Below are 10,928 nucleotides of genomic sequence, written 5' to 3'. Positions count from 1 at the left end.
CCGTTCATTGTTACATTTATTACACACTGCAAGGTTCGGTTTTTAAAATCTGTGTTGAAAACTTGGACTGGATAAAATAAAGTTAAACTTTAAATTTTATGAAAATTTTTTTCAGAGATAAATCTATTCGTCAAGATGGAATTATACGCAAGTAGGTTATGTTTACTATATTTACACACACACACACACACACAAACAACTTTAAGTGTGAGTACTAAGTTGTGTATAATGCATGTAGAATGAGGACTTCAACCCTTAGTGTATTCAAGTTAAAATAATTGCACTTTATACAAGTGTTCGCGACTAAACTTACGATCTTTAAAAAAAACTCAGAGAATTCAATTTACTAACTTGTCGTGATCCTACATAATGGTGTCACAATTCTTTGGGTATAGATTATATTTCTGTGGGTTAGTTGGTGGTTAATTAAAGGATCAACTGACACACCTTCTCTCCCAATCTCCTGAATTATAAATCTGATGTAACATTTATTTAAAAACGTCCCCGAATGTCGCTGTCTAGGCCAAAAAGCAGAATGATGGCTTAGCCCAGCGTCTTGCAAACTTTAAATTCAATGCTCCCCCTTTATAAACGCAGAAGTCTTGGCGTTTTTGCGATATGAAGGGGGGGGGGGAGGATTACTTATTATGCCCCCCCCCCACCTCTATCAAGGAAACTTAAAAAGGTGTATGAAATTATAGGAGCTTTATTAGACAAAGGTACCAACCCCAGAAGGACAGTGAAAAAAGTTATCGATTGGATCGTCAACAGACCAAAACGCTGAAATCCAGAGGACCCTCACACCACAACTTGAGAGTCCCGACTTTGCTGACGGGGAGAGTGACTCAAGCTAATAACAATAAACTTCAGACTTTCATTAACTAATGCCTGTAGCGATTATTGAACGTCAGGGGACAAAACAATCAACGCCGAAATATGAAAAAAAAACAACGGACAAAACCTTATTGGCAAATAAAAAATAAAAAAGAGTAAATAGGGATGGATCGGTGAAAAACATGCGTAAACCAGACAGGCACTAGATTGTAATTCCCAAGAAAAGGCAAAACGTGGACAGGCCAAAACAAAAATGGAAAATATCAGTTGTAGGCCAAGCACAACCAGCTGGAATGTCGTGGACCCAACTTAGAGGAAACCGTGAAACACGGAGAGGTGTGGATGCGGATCTATCTATGCTCTACAAGGGGTCCGCAGGAACAATGATGATGATGGTCATCCCTCTTTATTTACCGTCACCATCACCGATCAAACACCTGCCCTATTAATTACCTCTCCCTCCCCCCACTCACGATCAATAAACCAATGTTGAGCATTACCCCCTTTTGATTACTAAGCCTATGGCTAACAGGGATATAGTTACTAACGCTAATATTAAAAGCAAAGTGTTTGTCTAATTTTGATACTTTAAAACTAGCACGTCTCTAGTTTAAAAAAAAACTACTGGCTATATGTTATAAGCTAATTGAAGTTCAGTTCATTTAATAAACAGAGTTTGTGTCCACTTTTTCTTAAAAATTATATATTCATTTACTAAACATCTGTGGATACTAGATGACCCATTTTATCCAATTGATAGCCGTATGTCTGTTGAACAGCCTGTAAAGAAGCCCCCCCCCCCCCCCCATATCACAAACCTCGGTCATCTGGACAGCCACAGTTGAATGGTGTATGATATGCGTAAACATAAATCTCCTCCTTTTGTCTTAGTTGATCTTACCACCACGGTCAGAACACATCATACGAGGGTGGGGGTTGATGGGTCAAGATTTTTTAAATAGAGAGACGCAATGAAAATGACTTAAAGATACCCTTAAGTTTGAACATTTTAAAGATGACCTAAGACTTAATCTTAGTGTACTCTTTTAAACAGTCTTGAAACAGAGCTAGCAAAACTTTGAACGTGTGCCCGGATGTAGAGCAATGAGAGCCATAGAGTTCACTGTTTTGACGACGGCGACCATTTTGTATCTGCTGACCGGCGGAGTGATCTTCCACTTTCTGGAAGATGAGAGCGAAACAGAGGCTAAACTCGCGTTACTGGAGTATTACACCGAGTTTCTAGGTAAGTTCATTTATACAATGGGCTTAATTTTTTAGAGTATTTCTGTAGGACTCTTGGAAGTGCTATATTATCGTTTGGAGCATGCTAAACAAGTAACAATTGATTACGTCAAGCCATTAAGACTCATTCAAGACAATGTACAATTCTGTATTCTAAACAGTAGTTTGAGAATTTTGAAAAATAATGCATGATGATGTCTTCAAACCCACTTGCAGCTAATAGTCATGTCCTCAGCAGTTAGCGTAGAATTCATTACAAGGTGTATCATATATATATATATATATATATATATATATATATATATATATATATATATATATATGTATATGTATATATATATATATATATATATATATATATATATATGTATATATATATATATATATATATATATATATATATATATATATATATATATATATATATATATACCTATATATATATATATATACATGTATATATATATGTATGTATGTATATATATATATATATATATATATATATATATATATATATATATATATATATATATATGCATATATGTATAAATATAGTTATATTAAAACTATTATTCCCAGGTTATAGCATTTATATTGATCACATTTCATCTACTATATATAAAACAATTACATTCTCAGCTGAAAGATTTGAACTGTACTCTAATGTGACCAGGTAACAACACCTGTCTGACGGCCAGAGAGCTACAGGACCTGGTCCAAAAGACCTACTCTGCCCACGATCGTGGCATCGTCATCTCCAACATCTCCGGGCAGGGGGTGGACCTGGTGGTGGAGACGTCAGAGAGCAAGTGGGACGTCGTGTCGTCCATTTTGTTTTGTGTCATCGTCATAACAACCATAGGTAGGGATTGGATGGTTAGAGTTCAAAGTTCAAACGTTGTTTACTTAGTGTTGTTATGCTGTAGGTGCTACATGAAATGGTTGTAAGGGGCTATTAGTATTAGCTATACATACGACATATACTGTAAGCTATAGATGCTACATTTACTATATGCTATACATACTACATATACTCTAAGCTATACATACTACAAATACTATAGACTATAAGCTATACATAATGCACATGGTATAACTTATGCATACTATTTATACTGTAAGCCATACATACCACATATACAAAAAGCAATACCACTACATATACTATAGGTTATACATACTGCAAATACTATAACTTATACATACTACATATTATACTATATATTATACTATATATTAAACTATACATATCACGTGTACAAAAAGCTATAAAACTACATACATGCTATTCGCTTTAAATAATACATATGCTCTAAGTTATACATACTACATATATTGACGTTGCCTAAAAATACATCCTATTAGACTAAAGTAAACATGTTACTTTTGTCAACACTACGTATATTTACTTTCACTACCAATGTCTGCTAATGTTGAGATCAATGTATCACTACGTGATTTGCATAACCCTATTTAGATTTCTTAAAACTGTTAATAGACCTAGCATCGACTCTGCACAGATAAAATGTACTAACTTTAGGCCGGTTACTTTTAAAAACAGCACTACCCTTAAAAACCAGATGGACACAAAAAATTGCACTATCATATGGAACTCAAAATGTCACAAACTGCTACACACTGTGTAATGTGATGAACGTGTTTTTGTGTTCTGTTCTTCTGTCCGTCTGTCCGTCTGTGCTGCATGTAACACGACACGCTGGTCTATATATTTCGGTAATACTTTTTTCATCACTTAATCCTGTTCACTTGCTACATATCACACCTAACAGCTGGCTCGGTGTGTGCTAAACATGCTTTTATCAAACTGCTGATTCCGTGTGTGGTAAACATGTGTTTGTCAAACCGCTGACTCTATGTGTAGTAAACATGTGTTTATTAAACTGCTGACTCCGCGCGTTTGTCAAACCGCTGACTCCGTGTGTTTGTCAAACCGCTGACTGCGTGTGTTTGTCAAACCGCTGACTCCGTGTGTGGTAAACATGTGTTTATCAAACTTCTGACTCCATGTGTAGTAAACATGTGTTTATCAAACTGCTGACTCCGCGTGTTTGTCAAACCGCTGACTCCGTGTGTTTGTCAAACTGCTGACTCCGTGTGTTTGTCAAACCGCTGACTGCGTGTGTTTGTTAAACCGCTGATTCCGTGTGTGGTAAACATGTGTTTATCAAACTTCTGACTCCATGTGTCGTAAACATGTGTTTATCAAACTGCTGACTCCGCGTGTTTGTCAAACCGCTGACTCCGTGTGTTTGTCAAACCGCTGACTCCGCGCGTTTGTCAAACCGCTGACTCCGTGTGTTTGTCAAACCGCTGACTCCGCGTATTTGTCAAACCGCTGACTCCGTGTGTTTGTCAAACCGCTGATTCCGTGTGTTTGTCAAACCGCTGATTCCGTGTGTGGTAAACATGTGTTTATCAAACTTCTGACTCCATGTGTAGTAAACATGTGTTTGTCAAACGGCTGACTCCGTGTGTTTATCAAACCGAGGAGTCAGCGTGTGGTAAACATGTGTTTATCAAACCGCTGACTCCGTGTGTTTATCCAACGGCTGACTCCGCGCATGTGATATTCCTGTGCTGCTTGATCCCACAGTCAATGCACACATCTGCAGAAAATACACGTGTGTGTGGGCGGGGGGAGGGGGCACAATACCGCTTTAATCTGCATAAAATACACGAGAGGGGGGGGCTACAATACCGCTTTAATCTGCATAAAATACACGAGAGGGGGGGGGGCTACAATACCGTTTTAATCTGCATAAAATACACGAGAGGGGGGGGGGGCTACAATACCGCTTTAATCTCCATCAAATAATGTGCTGGGGCGACAATACCGCTTTAATACTTTACATCTGTTGTTTCACGCCTGCTCTATTGACTTCATGACGCGCATGTATTTAGTCAAGCTTTATCTCGTGTTTACTAGCAACAAAGTTTCTATTGATTTTGCAGATGAAAGAAAAATTTCAATTTTTGTAATTACACTTTTTTATCAACAATGCTACCAAATAAACCGGGAGTGATCTCCCCTAAACTTTCTCGAATATTCTTATATAAAATAACAGGGGATGGGAACTCGGGCGATAGACATGATTTTTAATCCATTTTAAATATTTAAAGTTTTAAAAATAGAATAAAATCTTGTAGACAAATTAATTGCACACCAAGTGAACGCCAAATAAATAAACCGGTAGTGATCTCCCCTAAACTTTCTCGAATATTCTTATATAAAACAACAGGGGATGGTAACTGTGGATATAGTTATGATCTTTAATCCATTTTAAATACTGAAACTTTTAAAAATAGAATAGAATCTCAGTAAAAAACAATTGCGCACCAAGCGAACGCCTAATAAAGGTGTGTATAATAGTGCGCAATAGTATTAGTACTTTATAAATTTTCATTAGTTTTTTGAGAAATCGGAAGTAGCGTAAAGTACTACTTCCGGTCAACGGAAATTACTCAAAATTTAACAGAAGGTAGAGAATTAGATCTTTTACTTACATGTGAAATTTCATTTATCTATCTGAAATAGTACTCAAGTTATAGGCTTTTGAAAAATTCAAAGTAGAAAAAGTACCACTTCCGGTTATCCGAAATCGCTCAAAAGTTGATAGGGATCTACGATTTTGATATAATACTTGTATATGAAATTTCATCAACCTAGCTGTAACGGTACTCAAGTTATCGTGTTTACACACGGACACACACACACACACACACACACACACACGGACACACAGACATACGGACAAGATTGCAAAATTATGTTTTTCCGTATCAGTGAGATGTAAAACGTCGAGATTTGCAAAAATCTCGATTTTTTTTTTTTTTGCACGATTACAAGACTTTCTCTATACTTCGTATATACGAGAAAGTAAAAAGCGCATAATAGTGCGCAATATTATTAGTACTTCTAAAATTTACATTAGTTTTTTGAGAAATCAAAAGTAGCGTAAATTACTACTTCCAGTCAACGGAAATTACTCAAAATTTAACAGAAGGTAGAGAATTAGTCTTTTACTTACATGTGAAATTTCATGTATCTATCTGAAATAGTACTCAAGTTATAGGCTTTTGAAAAATTCAAAGTAGGAAAAGTACCACTTCCGGTTATCGAAAATCGCTCAAAAGTTGATACGGATCTACGATTTTGATAAAATACTTATATATGAAATTTCATCAACCTAGCTGTAACGGTACTCAAGTAATCGTGTTTACACACGGACACACAGACACACACACACACAGACATACGGACAAGATTGCAAAATTATGTTTTTCCGTATCAGTGAGGTGTAAAACGTCGAGATTTGTAAAAATCTCGTGTTTTTTTTTGCACGATTACAATACTATCTCTATACTTCGTATATACGAGAAAGTAAAAAACGATATCATTTCGAAAAAGAACTAAATTAATTTTTAAAAAATACAGAGGAAATATAATTTTAATTGCTGGATTTATAATAAAAGACAATGGAGCCAAACGATTAAGACTGTGGATGATAAGAGCACCTGAGTGGGAGGGGTGTAGGGGGGAGCTGTTTACACTGTATTGAGCTGAAAAGGCTGACTAGCGACAAATCTTCCGCACGCCACTACATTATTATAATTAAGGAGAGGCAACTCAAAAGTAAAAGTACCCCGATACAGAGTTATCTACTCCCGTGTTTGTGTTTAATTTGTAACTATCGACATACAAAAATCTATAATGTGATTTTTTTAAAAATCCCGATGCATGAATTTATAATTTATCCCCAGGTTACGGCAACATGTCGCCTAGCACCTCAGAGGGACTCGTGTTTTGTATAGTCTACGCCCTCCTGGGCATTCCACTGTTTGGTGCCTTGTTGGTGGAGCTCAAGGTTCGCCTGGTCAAAGCTGTTCATTATTTCCACGACAGCAAGCCCTGGGTACAGTACAACGACAGATGGGACAGAAGATTCAAATCCTTTTTCCTTCTAGTATTAGGTTATCTCCCTTTTCTCTTTACTATTAAATGTTAGCTTTTTTGCAGATTCCCAACCCCCCACCCACACATCGTCATACACAACCCCCCCCCCCCCAATTTATAAGTTACACCTTAGCGCTCCTTTTTTTTTTAAAAAAAAATAAATAATAAAAAAGCTGTTTTCCTAGCGTAAAGGGATATAAGTAGTAGGGTATGTGAATTTTGCAGTAAATATCAATTGGATTGTCTCCCATTAGAAAGAAAGGCAACGAAATTAAAACCTAGCTGGTGACAGCAGTTTACTAGTTCGGTCGATTTAGTGGGGGAAAACTCATAGATCACATTTTTTTTAAATGCTGGGTCAATATTTGATTTATTAACTGATTTTTTTTTCACAAAATAATATAATTTCTTTTTAAAAAAAACTAAAAATAGCAGCGAAAATTCAGTTCTAAAAATACCTTTTTAAATTACAAAAGCGTGATATCACAGAAGCGTGAAGTCTTTTATGGAGGACCCTAAGATACAATAGCAGTGTATTTTTATTTTAGCACTTTTATTGACAAAACTACTATTCTTGTTCATTTTTTAGCCATCCGTGTTGGGTATGATGTGTAAAACATGTTTAACAATATGCAGCATTGTGGACCTGTTTAAAACGGTCCGATGATATACTCTAATTTGGGGAACCACTGTTACGTTTTGTGGGTTCACTGCGTGAGCAATTTAAAAAAAAAAAATCATAAGTCAACTGCGGCCAGCATATGTGAACTACAACCAGGACTTTTGAACCACAGTTGATTAATTTAAATTAAATAACAACGACAATTTACCCCCCCCCCCCTCACCTCGTTCGTCCACTTACCCCTGGGGTCTTTTTTCACTGGTCACCAACCTTCACATATTCTCTGCAATGTATCTTCATTAGAACCAGATACTTTCTAACATATTCTGTCACAAATTTCCAACAGGAGCTAGCCTTACTATACTGCTACCGTCCAGCATATTCTCGGTCAGCCAGAACTGGACGTACCTGGAGTCTGTCTACTACTCTGTCATCACCTTGACGACCGTTGGTTTTGGTGACCTCATACCAGGTGAGCAGGGGCGTAGCGAGGGGGGGGTGACAACAAGGTGACACCATTTAGGGGGGTGATAACAAGGCAAAAAAATAGTTAGAGAAACAGATGAACTTTATGAACTCAATTACTGATAATAAAAATCATGAAAACACTGTGCTTCTCATGATTATTAAATCCATATTAGTCATTGGTATCTGTGTAACATTGGTGTGGTTTGGAGTCAACCTAGATTTTTGTGACAAGATGTGAAGCCAGGGGTCAAATCTGCTACATTTTCGTGTCTTCAGTTTTGGACACTTCGTTTACTATAAAACTACAGATAGCAACTCATTGATTTGTTTACAGTAAACTCAAAAGATTAACCGGAGCAAACAATAATGTAGACCAGGAATAATATTTTTTCTTCTTTCAGCCAAGCGTACGGACATGTACGGCTTCTACATCAGGCTAGTACTTGGCCTGTGGATGGTTGTTGGGCTGTCTTGTGTCACTCTTGTTCTAGGGGGCGTGTCCATCACGATAAAGGTAATCAGTAAACCAACGTTTATCATTCATCTGTGGTGACAGCATTATCTCTCCTTCATCTATATTTAGAAAAGATCTTAAATTTTGTACACAAACTTGCTATATCTAAGATGTACATTCACACACACACACACACACACACACATATATATATATATATATATATATATATATATATATATATATATATATATATATATATATATATATATATATATATATATATATATATATATATATATCGGCTTTTCTAAAAATGAGGCACCACTCCTCCTTGACTTCATGTGCACGACTCCACAGACCCCCCATCTCTCTCTCTTTCTATCAATGGAACAAGTCTTTACTTTAAACTCTTTCTTTCGAACCTGCTTTGTTGAGGCTGATCTGACCTTGTTTTGTCGATAGTTCAGGTCTCGCCGTAACGATGTTTTATTTCTCCCTTTCTAGGAGAGGTTAGAAAAGATTTTCAACAGAACTAAACAAGTGGCTCAAATAAAACCAAGTAAATTGAAAACAAAACTGTGGACAAAGTCAACGGACAACTTAAAGGTAACTGTAGCAAATGATACTTTTCTGTTAGCCGTACCAAACTAGGATTACAATACTTCACCCTAAAATTGATAAAAACCCTAAACATTCCACCTCCCCCCCCTTTCCCTCCCCTTAATGAAGAAACATTGCTATATTTTCTAATGAACTACCGTGAATTAATATACTAATATGTCGCCATCGCAAAACTTTATTGATCATACCTGTGGCGTAGCTATACATGTCTGCATTCGCTCCGTGTTCACGATAATCTCCACCCGCCACCTTTTAAATTTGTTTAACATGTCAAACAAAAGCGCAGACCCGGGGTAGAGAGTCGTGTCAACCCCCCTCCCCCCCCCCCCCACCACTGGATCATTTTGTAGCCCGTCTTAAGCGTGCAACGATTGGGACATTATAAATTAGAATAAATTATCTGCCTCGTTAAATTTTACATTGAGTAAAAGTCACGTTGTAATTTTATTAAGTTGCCCCAAGTGATGCACTCGAGGTGATTTAAAATAACATTGACGTAAGGCTATTTACCTTAGTCTGCACTAGACAAACTTGACCAGAGAGGCCATTGTCTCTTATCATACAGTGGTCAATCAATCTAAAATATGCTTGCTTTTAAGTAAAGCAAGCGCAAGTTGTGACTTCTCCCAGTTCACATCCTTTGTTATGGTAGGCTTGTGTCCCTCAACCTCATCCCTTCCCATCCCCAACATCACCTGTGATGAACGTAATGTAACGAGAACGTGAGTCTGACCAGATGGTACGTGTGGGCAGATGCAGTAGAGTTCAGCTTTTAGTGTGACCTCAGCTAGAATAAGGTAGGATATCCATCTGAAGTGGTGCTGGCACATTTAAGATATGTAAAATAAAAGGCTTCGATAGCAGTGTTTCTTTCAGACATCGGCTCACGTCCACCGCCAACGACCCCCCCCCCCCCCCCCCCATTGACGAAATAGAAAAATTTGTAAATGTTTAAAGACAAAATATTTTTAACTATTGCCTCCCCTTCCCCCTCCCCGTGAAAAATGTCCTCTGAGAGAAAACATGGCATTGACGTTTTCGAGTTGATTGTAATCATGCACTACCGTTATTACTGTAATGAGCTGTCTTGTTTTGGTTTTCAGGCAGAAGTTCGAAGCTTACAGGTCTCCGAGAACATCGTGACTCAACATGACCGCTCTACGTGTCTAGACGACATTTGACGTTCGTGTTATTTTTGTTTGTTTTCGTCACTTGGATCAAAAAACTAATGGCTTATTGTTAGCGGTGACCACTCAAACTGAGCTACCGGTGTGCGTTTGTTCTGGCACCTTCCGGTGACGATACAAAAGGGTGAGGGCCGGAAAAGGTGGCTGAACGTCTACATGTTAATGACTAAAAATGTTTGGAGTCTTGTGAAAACGAGATTTCTGGAGATACCCAGAAATGTATATTCATTAACTTTTCTAATAAAATGCATGAGTTTAAAAAAAAACTTTAAAATCTTGTTTTTGTTTATATTATAAATATTTACATTATAAATATAATAATGGGGGGGGGGGGCATATAAGAGTAGTTCTTGTTAGAGTTTCTTCCAGGCATCTCTTCAGGAGGAGGGGGGGGGGGGTCCAACAGGAACCATTGACCATAGCATTCAATTCTGCCGCCCGTCCTCGCTACTTAACGGCTTAGGGTTTTTATAGGCATCTCTCATGGAGGTGGGGTGACAATGCCGCTTATCTTTACCC

At 37.4% G+C, this 10,928-nt stretch overlaps 1 protein-coding gene across 1 annotated transcript; it reads left to right on the top strand.

The window, feature by feature from the left end:
- LOC131936469 (potassium channel subfamily K member 2-like) lies at nt 1-10,649 on the top strand. Its single transcript, XM_059293487.1, has 8 exons — nt 1-151; nt 1,889-2,080; nt 2,753-2,941; nt 6,862-7,071; nt 8,023-8,148; nt 8,546-8,658; nt 9,106-9,207; nt 10,326-10,649. Exons 2-8 carry the CDS (start codon nt 1,939-1,941, stop codon nt 10,401-10,403), a joined length of 960 nt encoding a protein of 319 aa, XP_059149470.1. The 5' UTR covers nt 1-151; nt 1,889-1,938; the 3' UTR covers nt 10,404-10,649.
- Nucleotides 10,650-10,928: the final 279 nt, after the last annotated feature.

Source organism: Physella acuta, unplaced genomic scaffold (assembly GCF_028476545.2).
Source record: "Physella acuta isolate Inbredline_101_S28 unplaced genomic scaffold, ASM2847654v3 ptg000015l, whole genome shotgun sequence".
NCBI classification, from domain to species: domain Eukaryota; kingdom Metazoa; phylum Mollusca; class Gastropoda; family Physidae; genus Physella; species Physella acuta.
This window is presented reverse-complemented; position numbering and strand designations above follow the sequence as displayed.

Bases quoted from the DNA above. Each gene is read 5' to 3' on its own strand.
- LOC131936469 (XM_059293487.1), top strand. From the start codon at position 1,939: ATGAGAGCCATAGAGTTCACTGTTTTGACGACGGCGACCATTTTGTAT. The intron at 2,081-2,752 runs GTAAGTTCATTT...TAATGTGACCAG, and splicing joins GTATTACACCGAGTTTCTAG to GTAACAACACCTGTCTGACG. The intron at 8,149-8,545 runs GTGAGCAGGGGC...TTCTTCTTTCAG, and splicing joins TTTTGGTGACCTCATACCAG to CCAAGCGTACGGACATGTAC.